The 14,529-nt window shown below is 59.0% G+C and overlaps 7 protein-coding genes and 1 non-coding gene across 8 annotated transcripts; 4 read left to right on the top strand and 4 right to left on the bottom strand.

Moving 5' to 3' along the window:
• Positions 1–733: 733 nt before the first annotated feature.
• On the bottom strand, positions 734–1,697 carry BXZ73DRAFT_53468 (uncharacterized protein; the record flags this gene model as incomplete). Its single annotated transcript, XM_048021006.1, has 6 exons — positions 734–827; positions 894–902; positions 955–1,178; positions 1,281–1,354; positions 1,412–1,539; positions 1,624–1,697. The coding sequence occupies 6 exons, from the start codon at positions 1,695–1,697 to the stop codon at positions 734–736; spliced, it is 603 nt and encodes a 200-aa protein (XP_047873563.1).
• Positions 1,698–3,374: 1,677 nt separating this feature from the next.
• Positions 3,375–4,562, top strand: BXZ73DRAFT_80902 (monooxygenase FAD-binding protein; the record flags this gene model as incomplete). The annotated part of the gene is made up of 1 exon (XM_048023379.1): positions 3,375–4,562. The coding sequence occupies one exon, from the start codon at positions 3,375–3,377 to the stop codon at positions 4,560–4,562; it is 1,188 nt and encodes a 395-aa protein (XP_047873562.1).
• A 759-nt stretch (positions 4,563–5,321) lies between these two features.
• Positions 5,322–6,234, bottom strand: BXZ73DRAFT_105617 (mannitol-1-phosphate 5-dehydrogenase; the record flags this gene model as incomplete). Its single annotated transcript, XM_048016327.1, has 2 exons — positions 5,322–5,867; positions 6,208–6,234. The coding sequence occupies 2 exons, from the start codon at positions 6,232–6,234 to the stop codon at positions 5,322–5,324; spliced, it is 573 nt and encodes a 190-aa protein (XP_047873561.1).
• A 363-nt stretch (positions 6,235–6,597) lies between these two features.
• On the top strand, positions 6,598–7,484 carry BXZ73DRAFT_105616 (uncharacterized protein; the record flags this gene model as incomplete). Its single annotated transcript, XM_048016326.1, has 3 exons — positions 6,598–6,806; positions 6,864–6,979; positions 7,111–7,484. 3 exons carry the CDS (start codon positions 6,598–6,600, stop codon positions 7,482–7,484), a joined length of 699 nt encoding a protein of 232 aa, XP_047873560.1.
• A 575-nt stretch (positions 7,485–8,059) lies between these two features.
• BXZ73DRAFT_80900 (uncharacterized protein) lies at positions 8,060–8,847 on the top strand (the record flags this gene model as incomplete). Its single annotated transcript, XM_048023378.1, has 2 exons — positions 8,060–8,146; positions 8,212–8,847. 2 exons carry the CDS (start codon positions 8,060–8,062, stop codon positions 8,845–8,847), a joined length of 723 nt encoding a protein of 240 aa, XP_047873559.1.
• Positions 8,848–9,317: 470 nt separating this feature from the next.
• Positions 9,318–9,390, top strand: BXZ73DRAFT_t177. The gene has a single exon. It is a non-coding gene; the product is annotated as a tRNA-Phe (tRNA).
• A 152-nt stretch (positions 9,391–9,542) lies between these two features.
• Positions 9,543–10,846, bottom strand: BXZ73DRAFT_80899 (GroES-like protein; the record flags this gene model as incomplete). Its single annotated transcript, XM_048023377.1, has 5 exons — positions 9,543–9,662; positions 9,715–10,118; positions 10,183–10,375; positions 10,439–10,529; positions 10,584–10,846. 5 exons carry the CDS (start codon positions 10,844–10,846, stop codon positions 9,543–9,545), a joined length of 1,071 nt encoding a protein of 356 aa, XP_047873558.1.
• A 1,233-nt stretch (positions 10,847–12,079) lies between these two features.
• Positions 12,080–14,072, bottom strand: BXZ73DRAFT_53419 (acetyl-CoA synthetase-like protein; the record flags this gene model as incomplete). Its single annotated transcript, XM_048020999.1, has 9 exons — positions 12,080–12,143; positions 12,193–12,209; positions 12,267–12,531; positions 12,585–12,642; positions 12,695–12,940; positions 12,997–13,021; positions 13,085–13,353; positions 13,406–13,869; positions 13,924–14,072. 9 exons carry the CDS (start codon positions 14,070–14,072, stop codon positions 12,080–12,082), a joined length of 1,557 nt encoding a protein of 518 aa, XP_047873557.1.
• Between the last annotated feature and the right edge of the window lie 457 nt (positions 14,073–14,529).

Below are 14,529 nucleotides of genomic sequence, written 5' to 3'. Positions count from 1 at the left end.
CGGATGTGTGGAGACCTGGAAGGCGAGATGAAGGGAACCGCGGTGTCCGAGTCGCACCCCCACGACCTCGCGGCGATTTCTGTTTAAAGCCCACGCATCAGCATGAAGATGTCCATGGATTTCGAGCATACGTAGGTGTCGGTCCAGCATTGGTAGAGGTGCCGAGTCTTGGTAGGGCATAGTTTACGGAGTGTGAAATGTGACTCACCACGCTCAGCGAAAGACTGGTTCAAGAGCGCAAATGAACACGCGCCCGATGGATTGCTCCAAGCAGGTCCCATGCCCAGGTGATTGATCCGTCCCGCGTCTTTCAGCAAGCCGCGATCTCAAAGGAACCGCCTTGGGACCGCAGATTGGTGGAGGAGACTTCCCGAGGGGGTGTTCAAGAAGACCATCGATGGAGGATAGCCGCGTTTGAGGTACACAGGTTCGTATGGCCCGGTAAAGCAAGGACGGTGAAAGGTAGCATGAGGGAAGAGGAGAAAAGGTTACGGTAAACGCAGTCACTGCAGCGCTGCCACTGCAAGCGAGGGCAAGCGCGCTGGTCGCTGGGTGGCGACCCACATCGACTCTTTCCGCTCTTCAACATTCAACGTTCCCGCGGTGCACATATCATAGTATGTAGATAGCAAGATAACCCGAAGTATAGATACAGGGTTTTTGACCGATGCCTCTGAAGCCAGATCGTTTGTTTCGTAGAGATTTCGTATTTCATACTCAAACATACTACTGCTTAGGTGCCGCTCGAAAATCCTTCAAACTGTACCAGTCTGATGCGCTTGCACGCAACTTTGTGGCGCGGCCAATCCGCTTTCTGGCAGGAAGCACTGCATCAGAGACACAGCGATGAGCATAGAGTAGATACTAGCAAAAGGTAAGTGATTGAGCCCTACCCGCAATATCTGCAAACGCGCCCACTCAGTATCCCAACAATGGTATCCCACAATCACTCACCTCGTCATCTTGCAACCCCCACACTTCTTCATGTCGCCCCGCGCACTGGCGTCAGTCTTGCAGTTGGCACAGCTCGCGGCGAGCGGGTACACTTCCCCAGGAGGTTTTGACATCGGTGGTGGATGGGGTCCCATCAGGCCGAAATGCTCTTCGTTGATGCGATCGTGGGCTGCTTTGAGCGCCGCCTGACACGACGGCTTGTCCATGTCGCATACATGGTGCATCTACGACACGGATTCCAAGGCCATCAGCGACTGCCGAAACGTTCGGCGAAGGCGACAGGAATAGAGAGTGGCGCAGCAGACGCAGAAAAGAAAGAGACATACGTAAATGGGCAGTCGGCAGATGGGGAACCAGACATAAGGCACAGATTGAAGCTGTGTTTCGCGCGAGGGCTCGCCTACGTCCCACATGGATGAGTTGGCGAAATCGGCTGGGAATAACACGCCGGGCGTACCGCAGAATTCGCACAACCAAGGCTTCGTGTGCTTGAAGTCAAAGCACATCAGCATCCCAGCCAACCGGGCATTCTCGAAGTTCGCGTCCTTGGGAAGGTGGAGACGGGCATATGCGTGCTGCCCTTGCCTACGAGCAGATGAACGCCGATAACGCACCCGGTTCAGCGTCGGATAGCAGGAAAACGCTGGCGAGTCCAATTTGTACACTCACCAGCCATAAACGTTGATCTCGACGTTCATTTTCTCCTGGTCCTCCCAATCTCTCAACGGCACTTGACCAGGCATGTCTCCTCGTTCGATGTGCTCCATGGCCCTGCCGATTGTCGGATACCCAGGTCTGAGAACGTTATCCATTGAGAGCGGTCGCTGTTGGTTTTTCGCTTGAAGACTGTGCCCCAGGAAGAGACAAATATTGGAGGAAGATAATCGCAGGCATGGCGACTCGACGAAGGCTGTGGGCGCTAGCGTACATCGCGCCGCGTGACGGAAATCACATGACATGTGACCGCTCGCGTTTGCAGCCTCCATGGTATATATGACATAGTGCATAGAGAGATGGCACCACACTTTGTATATGGTGAGTGATTAAAATATATTTATTAGTAAACTGCTCTACAGCGGGGCTAGCAAGTAATACTACAGCCCCGCGACAACGCAGAGGCAGAGGGTGACGCGGAGGGCCGGGACGCGGCAGTGAAGGAAGTGCAGGGCGACGTGGGCGGATGCGGGTGACGTGGAGGAGGGCCGCGCAGAGGAGGACGAGGCAGAGGGCCGCCGCGGAGGGGGTGACGCGGAGGGTCCGGGAGGAGATGGAGGAGGAGGGCGACGTGAACGTGGGTGAGGCGGACGCGGACGACACAAACATGGGCGACGCAGAGGGCTCGCGGGGGGACGCAGGGGGCTACAACGCCGCGGAGGGGGTGGGCGACGCCGAGGGGAGGGGTGGAGCCGGTTACGTGGGTTGGGACGACGTGTAGGGGGAGGTGGTGATGGTGGGCAAGGCGGCGGCGGAGATGGTCAATGCGGGGGGAGGTGAGGCGGAGGAGGCGGCGCGGATGCGGGCGCGCAGAGGAGGGCGCGCAGAGGAGGACGATGCAGAGGTGGAGGGAGTTTGGAGGGCCGGGAGGAGGAGTAGGACGTCCGGGCTGACGTCCTTGGCCTGTCGTAGTTGTCGACAAGGCGGCAGGAGGCATGGGTGGGCGTTGGGAGTGCAGAGGGCGGAGCGGAGGACTCACCAAAACAACGGCCGCGGTACATCGCCGCGGTCCCCACACTCCAATATCCATACTGAGGACGTCGATTTGGACGTCTTCGTGTGGTGGGTTTGTTGTGAGCGCGGCCGCGAAGGGGAGGGACGCGTGGTGTGCATCACAGCCACGCGTCGATGCACGCCACGCGGCCCACCGGAGCCCACCAAGGCGCGTCTCCACGGGCGCGCATCACGGACCACCGGATGCATCCGTATCTGGTGGTGGGCCACGGAAGCTCCCGGCGACAATCGAACGGCTGGAACCGAGACTCTATGCAAACCATCACTGCCAGTGGGAAACGCGGCGAAGTCTAACCGGACTGCGTGTGCCTGCGTGTGTAACGAATTCGAATTCACGTCTCAATCGGCCTCGTCTAATTCAGTACTGCGAGCCGTGACCCACGCCTGCGTCCGCGATGTGGCCGGCCAAGACCATACATAGCATTACGAAGATACTTAGTTTGGTATCATCATCGGCCAGCCAAGACCAGGCAACACCACATCGGGCAGCACTCGCGAGTCCAACTGACTCGTGAGGACTCCACATTGCATCCTATCCGGGACTCGATGGGAATGCTGACTGAATGATCGATATTCGCTGATCTTGCTAGAAGTCCTGAAACATTCCCTCTTTCGCTCTCTCCGCCTTCACCTCACAGCATATATGACGCAGCGCAAGAAAGCGTCCAACAGCAGCAGTCAGTCTCCGCACCATGGCTACTACAACCTCTCCACCTCGCGTCGCCATCATCGGCGCCGGACCTGCTGGTCTCGTCCTCCACCTCACCCTCATCAAGCGCGGTGTTCCCTCCATCCTCTACGAGCGCGAAGCAAGCCCGAACGCCCGAATTCACCTCGGTGGCACTCTCGACCTCCGCTGGGCGTACGGCCAACGCGCACTCTACGAGAACGGCCTCGAGGCCGCCTTCAAGGCCGTTTCCCGCCCCGATGGCGACGAGACGCGCATGTGCGGCAAGGACGCGCGCGTCCTCCTCGAAATCATCGCCGACGGTGACACGCGCCCCGAAGACATCAGCCCCGAAATTGACCGCCCCGCGCTGCGGCAGATCATCCTCGACGCCGTCCCCGCCGACTCCGTCAAGTGGGGCCACGCGCTCACCTCCGTCACCCCGCACGGCGACGGCACCCACACCCTCTCCTTCGCGAATGGCCACACCACAACCGTCGACCTCCTCGTCGGTGCAGATGGCGGCGCGTCGCGGATCCGCCCGCTCGTCTCCCCCGCGCAACGCTTGTACGCCGGGCTCACCGGCGCGGAGATCGTCATCGAGCGGGACGTCGTGGACCGCGCCGACATGGCGGACGCGCGCGCCCTGATCGGGAACGGCTCGACGTTCGCGATGGAGGGCGGCAAAGTCCTCGCCGCCCAGCGCAACAGCGACGGGCGCGTGCTGACGTACGCGTGGTTCCGCGGCCCGGAGGACTGGCCGCTCCCATCGGACGCGGCGGAGGCGCGGGTCTCTCTCCTCCAGAAGTTCGAGGGGTGGGCGCCGGTGCTCCGCAAGTTCATTGAGCACGGTGCGGACGACGGGATCTACCACCGTCCTCTGTACATGCTTCAACCGGGACTGCGGTGGGAGCACGTCGACGGGGTGACGATCATCGGGGACGCAGCGCACGTCATGACGCCGTTTGCTGGGATGGGGGCGAACGTGTCGATGCTGGATGGGCTGGAGATGGGGTTGGCGATCGCGGAGGCGGTGAACGCAGGGGCGAGCAAGGAGGGGCGGGAGGCGGCCATCAAGAAGGCGGAGGAGAAGCTTTTTGAGGAGAGCGCGAAGTGGACGGGCATCACCGCTTTCAACATGGAGAAGATGACCGGGCCAGATGCTCCCCAGTCCGCGGTCGACGCGTACAAGCTTGGGAAGGGGAGTCTGTAGAAAGTTGTCCCACGTATACGCACTAGCCGTGTTTCACAGTCTCAGGATGAAGTACTATCGACAAAGTCGTAGTATGCCATGAGCGATGATTGAGTTGTACCTTTGCCGTTTTGCAAGTTTATTCTGTGTGCTACAGAGGGACAGTGCGCTCGTTTACAGGTGAGCCTGATATAGTAAATGAGAAGTTCATCCCAACAAACAGCTCAGGCTCACCTCACCTCCGGCCCGGCCGGCCATAGCCGAGCCGCAGAACGTCTAGGATCCGCCTCGCATATAGCGTAGGCGACTTTAGACTCGCAAACCAGTCGGTCGGGATTCTCCTCACCTTTCTCCCGATCGGGGGGATATCTATGTGGCGTGATGGGAACAGCGGAGTTCGAAAGGCAAGGAGAATCCCATACCGACTGGTCAAACTGGTCGCCCGTTTGGCAGGACCGCTCAAAAAGGAAGTCGTACCTGAAGGACTTAGAAAAATCGCGCTTTCAGCACTCTGCAGACATCTTGGTGCGCGGGCGCCTCCCCGTAACTCACCCGCGCGCCATGTCCGCACGCTCTGGTTACTCCTGCGCGCTGCACTGGCATTCACAATCTGTGTAGGTGAGTTGATGCACATGTATATAGGGTGCTAATAGTGCTCCTCAATGTTCACAGACTGTGACGGAAGGCTCTTCCTTGTTGGCAAACGTGACGTCTCTTGCTGCAGCAACGGCGATGACAGTAGTAGATCCACGCTCCCCATTGCTGTCGTTCAAGTACGCACTATCGTCGTGGGTGTTGCGTGAGAACGCGCTTGCGCTGCAGCTCTTCGTACACACCCACGATCTCCCGGTGCTCATCCGACCCTACCTTGTACTCCGTCACCTCCGCGACGACCTTCAAAGCCCCACTGTCCTTCAGGCGCCGCTGCAGCTCCTTGCTCTGCTCGTCCTCCGACATGTCGTACAGGAACGCAGCCGCGATCCCCGTCGCGAGGTTCTCCGTCGGGAGCCCGTACCCACGCGCCATCTCGTACGGGCCCAAGAGCCTGTCCGCGCGCGCGAGCTTCCCGAGCGGCTCGCGCCCGACATGCGCAACTTCGTCATCCCGCACGGGCGCGTTGGCGAAGCGGCCGAAGACACGCTCGACGTACGTGGGGTGCTCGCGCGGGTCGAACCCGTGCTTGCGGACGAGCGCCGCGCTGGCCTCGCGCTTGAGCGCGCCCCGCACGGGCGCGTCCGCGTCCGCGACGGTGGTGTCGATCGTCGCGAGGAGCTTGAGCGCGCCGAGGTGGGCGGCGAGCGCGTGCCCGCGGTTGGGCGTGAAGAGCTGCGCGCAGGACGCACACAAGTCGTCGCGCGGACCTCAGTGGCTCTCATTGACGTGACCAAGAGGCCGCACCCCACTCAAGATCAGCATACCCGCATACTGCGATGACTTTCCTCGGCGGCACCTCGTCATCCTGTCATCCCCATGGCTGGACATCCCCATGGTGCTTATACCCTCAGCCCTCCAGGCGGACACCCGCTCGAATCCAACACTCCACGCACGCCATGTACCATAGCAATGATTTCACTACGATGTACATTGACTGTCCCGAGATTTTCATGCTCAATCCCCACCCGATTCTGCACCCCTTGCCTCCTCCACCCCTTCAAGCAGCCGCCACCAGCGCGTTAGCACCCGGCTCTGACATCGAAAACGGTGATGCAGACCCGCAATTTACTCACAGCTGGTTTAGAATGTACAATTACAACTAGTTACAACAACCTGCACACCGGAGGGAGTGGACTGGAAGGATGTGTACAGGGGAGCTACCGCATCTCCAGAGGCCAAAACGCGCGATTTTTCTAAGTCCTTCAGGTACGACTTCCTTTTTGAGCGGTCCTGCCAAACGGGCGACCAGTTTGACCAGCCGGTCGGTGAACCGACCGCCGAAGGCGTGGCGGAGTTTGAACCGACCGGCTGGATGATCGAGCCTAAGGCGACTTATACATATCTCTCCCTCTCTCTCCCTCTCCCTCTCTCTCTCTCGCTGCAACATTTCCTCCTACCAACCATGCGACTGCTTGCCTCCATAGTATACTCTCCACATTCCTGGGCTGCGGCCAAACCTATCCCCCGAACTCGCCTTCCTCAACCGTTCCGACAAAGTTCGTCTTCCACCCGCTACCTCCTCCGAACACCCGCCGCGTCTGCACACAGAGAAGTCCCAACTCCCATCGTCTTCGTGTCATCTAGCACCTGGGATCCACCTTCGGCGAAAGGGTCAGTACATCCTCTCTGAAGACTGTCGGACAGAAGGCTGACCCGCAGGAATGGCAGGATGAGCACCGCAAGTAGTTGGTTCTCGCAGCGCGGGTTCACCTGTCTCGAACTCGACCTTGCGCGTCCCTCGGGAAACGTTTCGTCGCAAGAGCTGATGAAACACTATGAGAGTGGTGAGTTGTAGTTCGCGTCGCGTCCATTCATACCCCATACTATGCCATTGCTGTCTTCGGGGTGCAGGCAATGCCGTCTCTTCTCAGCGGTTTTCCGTCCCGCTCGAGGCTAACGTATGTCTTGTTCGCAGAGGTGGCCTCGCATATCCGCCTTTTATCCATTCCATTCGCCCCCGTCATCATCGCGCGCCGCGCCGGAGCCCTCATCGCTCAGTCCTACATCTCCTCATATCCCGCCACGGCCCTCCTTCTCATTTCGCCTCCGCCTGCCGACGCCGTGTTGCCCAGGACGCTTCTGCCCACGCCCCTGCCGGAGTTCAACTTCGAGACCAAGTTCCCTTGTGCCGTCATGTGCACCAAACATGAACGACCCGCGCTCGAAGCGGCGAACAGGTTGTGGAAGGACCCCGGCGTGGACAAGATAGTAGTGAAAGACGATGAGGCAGTCATGGGGCACGAAGGGTTGATGGAAATCGAGCAATGGATGGACGAGCTGGGGATATGAAGGACGCGTTCAGTATGTCCTGTGAGTTTCTCCGCCTTTTCCCCTCCTCCTCCTCCTCCTCCTCCTCCTCCTCCTCATATGCCCCTTCACGCTGCCTAATTCGACGACGTAGCGTTTGCTCCAAGGTCCACGAGTCATTTGACATCCTTGCCCTCGACGACGGCTGAAGATAGCCCATTTCCGGAAGATTTACAAGCCATCCATTCTATAACAACGCTCCATCTATTCTTCGTCTATGCTCCGTTGGATGTCATGATCTTTCACTTCCGACGTTTCGCCGCCGATACCACAGACTGCCCGTAAAACTTAGGTGGGTCAATGCTCCGCATACTTTCACCACAGGCTCTCATGATATGCTTCCCGCTATCTCCTGTTCACATCCGGGCGCATCCAGGCGCAACCCCGATGGCGTGAAGCGAACCAGAGAAGACGCTATATGCGCTTTCTCGTCCTCAAGGACGCCGTCCCAACGTCGTGCGACAGGCATACGGGACTGAAAATTGGCCCGAAGGTTCCACGCGGGGCGTGCGACTTGGTTGAGAACGAGGTCCGGGAGCGAAGGCATTCGGTGGTGAATGTCCGGGCTCGCGGACGCCGCGCCGCAGCTGCGCTCCCTGTCTCTCAACGTACGCGCGGCCTGCGACGACTTCCACAGCATGCTTGTGAGTACCCTCCCCCTTGGCTAGTCGTGCTCCTGTGCCCCGTGCTCACTGCCCCCCGCCGTTAGCCGCTGCCGCAGACCGAGCTCCCCGCCGCACTCCCCCCGCTCCCCCTGGTGCACCCCACCGTCACCGTCAGGCGCGTGGAGAAGTGGGGGGAGCAGCCCCAGTACATGAGCTACTGCGCTCGCCTCGGCGCCCCCCGTCCCAGAACACGGACCCCCTGCGAATGGCTCGTGGACGCAGAGGCGGCCACGGAGGTCAGCCGCGTTCATACGCTCCACGCGCTCCCGCGGCTGCTCGTCGACGCGATCCCTACGTTGCGCGTTCTCGCTGCTGGGCCGTACATGCCCACCGTGCAAGTCGAGGATGACGGGGTACCTGAGGATCGACAGGAGGCCGTGGAGATGATCAAGAAGATGCGGGCGGCAGCGACGCGGGAGATGCGGTGGGGGTCATTGACGGGGAGAGGGGGCGCAGGCGGATGGTCGAAGTGGAAGGAGGACGGGGAGAGGGCGCGCGACGTCGTGGACGATGAGGGCTTCGATGGGGAGACAGGCCTCAATGGTAAGTCCTGTCTCAAGCACATCGAGGTGAACCAGTCTGACTCCGCTGCTTTGCTCAAGCGTTCTTCTCCGAGCGATATCGGTACGACCCGTAACGACCCTCTTCTGAACCGGCCCGTCCCCAGGATGGAGGTTTAATTCCAATCTCGCGGCCTCGCGGAGGTTAATGAGGAGTAATGGCGTGAAGGGGAGGACGTCCGATATCATGGACACAGACGGTGGGAAGGATGTCAAAACCTTTTTGGCTGGCATCTGTCCATGAATACGCGGCCGTAGTGCAACCGTTCATTCAATCTACGTGTCATACATGAAGGCCTCACCAATGCCATGCTTCCCACCTGAGATGCGCCGCTCTCCTCCCATCGCCCATCCCAACCTATTCTCCGCACTCCCCGAGCCCCGCCTTCCAGACAAGAGGTAGCGCGAGCTCTGCGAGTACTCGCGCTCGGAGGTGACGGACACGCGTTCCCGATTGGGCGACGCGGCACGGTGATGGTGGAGACGGGTGCCAGGTGGGTATCGCAAGATGTGTACTCAGACATTCGGCCGGCTGCCGGGTGTTAACTCCGGACCGGAACCGCGTGGTGCAGGAGCGCATTCTATGCAACGCCTGGATAGCTCAGCTGGGAGAGCGACAGACTGAAGTTCTGCAGGTCGTGCGTTCAAATCGCGCTCCGGGCATGGCGAATCTATTTGTGTGCCATTTTTATACCTCTTCATCTGATCTCAGGTAGTACCTGTGCCATTTTGCACATTTCTTCAGCTCAGGGCTTAGCTCGCCTTCGACCGTCGCCGTGCCGCAGTAACTATGTACATACCACCCAGACAAAGGCTTACACCGTTTCCTGCGGCCGCACCACAAGCTTCACTCCGCTAACCTCGTCGTTCTCCATCCGCCTCAGCCCATCGATGATCCCAGCCAGGCCCCCAGGGAGGATCTCATGACGACTCGGCTGAATATATGGTTAGTCGTGCGTGGATCCACGAATGGAGACGACAACGAACCTTGATCGCGCCCGATTCGAGCAGCTTCGGCAGCGCATCCAGAAGCGATGCGCCGACTCCGTGGTTCACCGGTGTCATGAACAACCCATGGGCCATGTGCACCTTCTTCCCCGTCGCATCATCCCTTCCCGGTACAGGCTCAAGGTCGAGCACGATGACGAAGTCTCCGCCTGGCGCGGTCAGCGCATACCCGAGGGCAAGTGTGTCTGTGACGGAGATGGCGTCGTAGACGACATCGAAGGGCTTCCCGCCGGCGATCTCACGGGCGGAGGCGATGAGCGTCTCGTGCGGGAGCCTCCGATCCAGGACGTGCGTCGCGCCGAGGGACTGGAGGTAATCCGTGTGGTGGAGGGACGAGGTGGTGATGATGGGAGCGAAGCCAGAGAGGCGTGCCAACTGGATCACTGCACGCAGAGGATTGTGAGTCGATGGTTTAGGAGCCAGAGAACGAGAAATCAGGGGGCGCACCGAATTGCCCCACGCACGACGATCCTCCGAGAACGAAGAAGGGCTTGCCGGAATACGCCCCTGCGCCCTCCGCGGTCCACGGCGCCTTCAACTTGGCTGAAGCTGGTATGTCGGGGTGGTACAAAGGGAATGCGGCAGTGGAGATCCCGCTGGGGATTGTCGCTGCGGCCTCGATAGAGATGCTCTCTGGGATCTACAGACACGTTGATCAGGAACCGATGTGTCACGGTCAACGATCGCGATACAAGCAACCGACCTTAAAAGCCAGACGTGCTGGCAAGTCGAAGTACTGCACGAATGTCCCGTGCACCGACTTGCTCTCGGCGTCGAACCATCCTTGTACCATACTGCCCGAAGATGCAGTGAGTCACAACCAAAAGTAGTCAGTTCATGAGACGCACACCCTATCTCCTACGGCAAATGAAGTGACACCTTCGCCGAGTGCGACCACGACACCAGCAGCATCATAGCCTGTCACCGCCGGGAAGGTTTCGGCGAGCACACCATATACTCGAATTTTCCAGTCGATGGGGTTTAATGCGGTGGCGTCGATTCTCACGAGCAGCTCGCCGAGCTTCGGTTGGGAGACAGCGATGGTGCCGACAACACAGGGAGCAAACTTTGCGGGAATGAGGAGGGCTTTCTGAGCAGCAGGGACGGCCATTTCGCTGTGGTTCGGAGTGATGGGAGTTAGTTGGCTGTCAGAGTTCGAGGCTTTGTATACCCACTTGAGTGAATTATATGCAAGATCTATGCACCAGCATAGTTCCCGATCGGAGAGAGACTAGCTGCAATGAATGCGAGGCAGAGGCTGGAGAGGAATCCGGTCGGAATCTCGGAAGCGGAAAGGCGAGTCAATCACGGCTGGACCATTCTATTCTTACTTTATCCGGGTCTAGCTAGTCTCCACGGCCTCCGTTCCAAGGCAGCATTGATTGATGATATCATGGGACATACGGTAGATGATATGTAAGTATATATGCATGTGCGCAGTTGTTCTAACTTACAGCTGGGTCCATAACGATAGACCCCTCGCGCGAAAATTAGCACACAGCCCATTCGGGCGGAGTTTAGCCAGACGGGGCGCTTCGAAGGACGCGTGCGCAGGAGACGCGTCGGAAGAGCGATGCGAACAACGCCGACAGTTGCCGGACCCTCGGCAGATGCGCTGTAATCAAACTCCGCCCGAACCGGCTGCGTGCTAATTTTCACGCGAGGGGTCTATGTATCGTTATCATCACTCGGCTGAGTGACTCCTCTCCCCTGAGATCGCTTGCCGCGCGCTTCGGCAGATATTGCTCGACGCCGTCCCCGTCGAGCCCATCAAGCGGGACCGCGCGATGAAAGTTCGGTGTGCACACTCCGTGACGGCATGCTGCGCGAGGTCACCTTCGACAACGGGACCACCGACGTCGTGATCGGCACCGACGCCACGCACGTCCGCCTCTCCTGCCTCCTCTCGCCCTCCTCCTCCCTCCGGATCGCCGTGTACCACTTTTCTACGCTCTCCCCGCGCTGACTACCTCAGTGAGTACTGCCAGACCCTGCACGGGCGTTCCTGATCATCGTCATTAACCCACCTGTGGTCGACGGCGGTGGTATATGGCGTCGCCGTCGTGTTCGCACCTTTCGCGGACCGTCGCGGATTCCCCCGGGACGCGGAATCAGGCCTAAATAAGTAGCGGCCGTCGCTGCTGCGCTAGTTGACGAACATCCCGTTGGAGACAGTAACGCGTACACATGTTCCACTTCTTCGCTCTTGCATATCACAACTGCTGAAACAACGTAGCTCGCGCATACATGTTGCCAATGACATCTAGCCATCACCGGGGTCAGCCGCGAAGAGCATCCCAGGATATCCAGACGGACATACATACGTACATTACATTGAAGATCTTTACACCAAAGACGCATAAATCGCGTCCACTTTGTCCTGGAACTGCTGCTCCGTCGCTTTCCTCCTGTGTACGACGTCAGCTCAACGGCCTCGTCACGTAGAAGCACACAAACCTGACGTTTCCTTTCTCCTGCGATGAATGGCTGAGCGTCAACAACATAAACGATGTGTGCGGCAAACGACGTACAGTGGTCCGCGGAAGAGAGCCCTCGGGAACGACAAGAATGCATCGGGGGTTGGTAATCTTCTCATGAGGGAACAGACGCGAGTTGAACGCCGCGGTACGCTCCAGGATCTCGTTCCGTACAGCCGTGTGCGTGGGGTCGTCGGCCGCGTCGATGCCTGATGCCAGGAGCTCCACGACAAGCAAAGGACAAACACGCTGGTGACCGATCACGACGCAGCTGTGGACGAGGTCCCCGCACGTCTTCATCACGTTCTCTTCGATGGCCCTATGACGGCTCGGTGTTAGATCGATGATTCCGGAGACAAAGGCGTCGCTCACTTCGTGTCGCAGAATGCCGGATTGCCGCCAGTGCGAATCCAGTCGTCGCTGCGCCCACCTGCGGGGAGACGATCAGTGCCACGCATACAGAGACTGTTTCAAGCACGCACGGAAAACGTAACATCCAGGCTCGACCTCCTCGAACAGGTCCCCCGTAACATGTCCGTCCGGGCGATTACGGATGGACGTGTGCGGGCACGTTGCGGACTCCGCGCCGATGTAGAAGTCGTACAGCTGCAGCGCCCCGGTGGCGGATGCTTTGCCTTCCCCTCCAGCGGGGACGAGCTTGCCCTTCGCGTGCGCGATCGGCTGGAGATACGAGTTGCCAGAGCTCAAGCGAGCGACCATCAGTGGACCTGCGACATTGCGTCAATCAGCGCAGCCATGCGCCCTGCTAAGGACCAGAACGCACCGCACTCGGTGTTCGCGTACATTGGCTGATGGGAGGGCGTAGGGCCGATGATAAGCACGTTTCATGTTCAAGGCGCATCCACACGCACCGTGAGCGGGACGCCGTGCTCGAGCGCCCACTTCTCGTCTGCAGGATCGAGCGTGGCGCCGGTGTATGCTATCTGGCGCAGGCCGCGCAGGGCGTCGAAAATATCCGCGCGGTCCCGCGCGGCCTTGATCAGCTTCGCCATCCAGGGTGCGTACTGGAGCAGGAAGTTCAAGCCGCACTCCCGCACCATGCCCAGGAACTCGTCCGGCGTGATCTCGCGCCCCGAGCTCTGAGTCAGGCACGCGCCCGACCACGCCATGAATGTGACACCTGTGGGACATACGTATGAGTTCTGGAAGCAGTCTGCAAGGGTGGACATCACATGAAGCGGCGCCTATGGATGAGAAGCTGCCGATGTTGTTGAAGACGTGTTGGCCGTCGGGGTGCACCTGAATCACACCTTTCCAGGTGACTTCCGCTTCCGCGACGAGCCAGCGGTGGGTCTGCGGGACGGGCTTCGGGCGTCCGCCCGTGGTACCGCTCGTGTGGAAGATCATCGCAACGTCGTCCCCCTGTACGTCTGGAAGTAGTGCAGAAAGCTCCTGGGCGGGAGAGAGGGAGGCGAGAGTTGGGAGGGAGAGTACCCCGATGGCAGAGCCTAACAAGCGGAAGTCTGCCACAAGGCTCTTGAACGAGTCGTCCACGATTACGACCTGCGCATGGTGTAACTCTAGAAGGTCGTGCACGAACAGGGCGGAGAATGCTTGACCAAAGACTTCGGGGACATAGCCTGCCGCCGACACGGCGTAGATGTGTGCAAGATCGGTCCAGTGCGATCCCTTCAGCCTGCAGATAAGTACAGTGAGATGGGGAAAGTATATTGCTGCGCAGGCAACATACCACATCCCAACAGTGTCGCCGGGTTGAAGGCCCTGTTCCGACAGCTCTTTGCGCCAATGAGCAGCTGCGGCGAACACGGCGTCGGCGAAATCTTGATACGTGATGCTGCCCCACTTGAAAGTCGAGTCGGCACCTTCAAATGGGCGCATAAAGGTCGACGCCTTCCTCTCTTGCAAAGCTTTCAAAACGAAGTCCATGAAGTGTGCCATGACGGGCTGGAGGGTTGGGATCAGATAGAAAAGCTTGCAAACGATTCCACTCACTATAAATAAATACCGGTGGACATCATGTGATCAAGCTGAATGATCCGGATGGACGCCGACAGCATTGTGGTGATGGACCGCGTGCAAACTCCTCTCCTGGAGACGGTGAGACATGGAGAGATATGTACTGGGTGTAGAGATGATGACTTCACGGTTGTCGTGATCATATGAAGGTAGCTATAACAGGGGGTAACGAAGAATATCGGCAAAAACGCACCAAGATCAACTGCCTTTGTCGTGAATGCATGAACCCTCACTGTTGTCCTATTTTCATCGTTTCCTCAAACACTTCCCGTCCGTTTGCGAAGCGATTGGACGTCCAGAGAGTGGTGGAACGCGATAA

The sequence above is a fragment of the Epithele typhae genome (genome assembly GCF_022376455.1).
Source record: "Epithele typhae strain CBS 203.58 chromosome Unknown BXZ73scaffold_68, whole genome shotgun sequence".
NCBI classification, from domain to species: domain Eukaryota; kingdom Fungi; phylum Basidiomycota; class Agaricomycetes; order Polyporales; family Epitheliaceae; genus Epithele; species Epithele typhae.
Note: the sequence above shows the minus strand (reverse complement) of the source record. Positions and strands in the feature narration are given on the sequence as shown.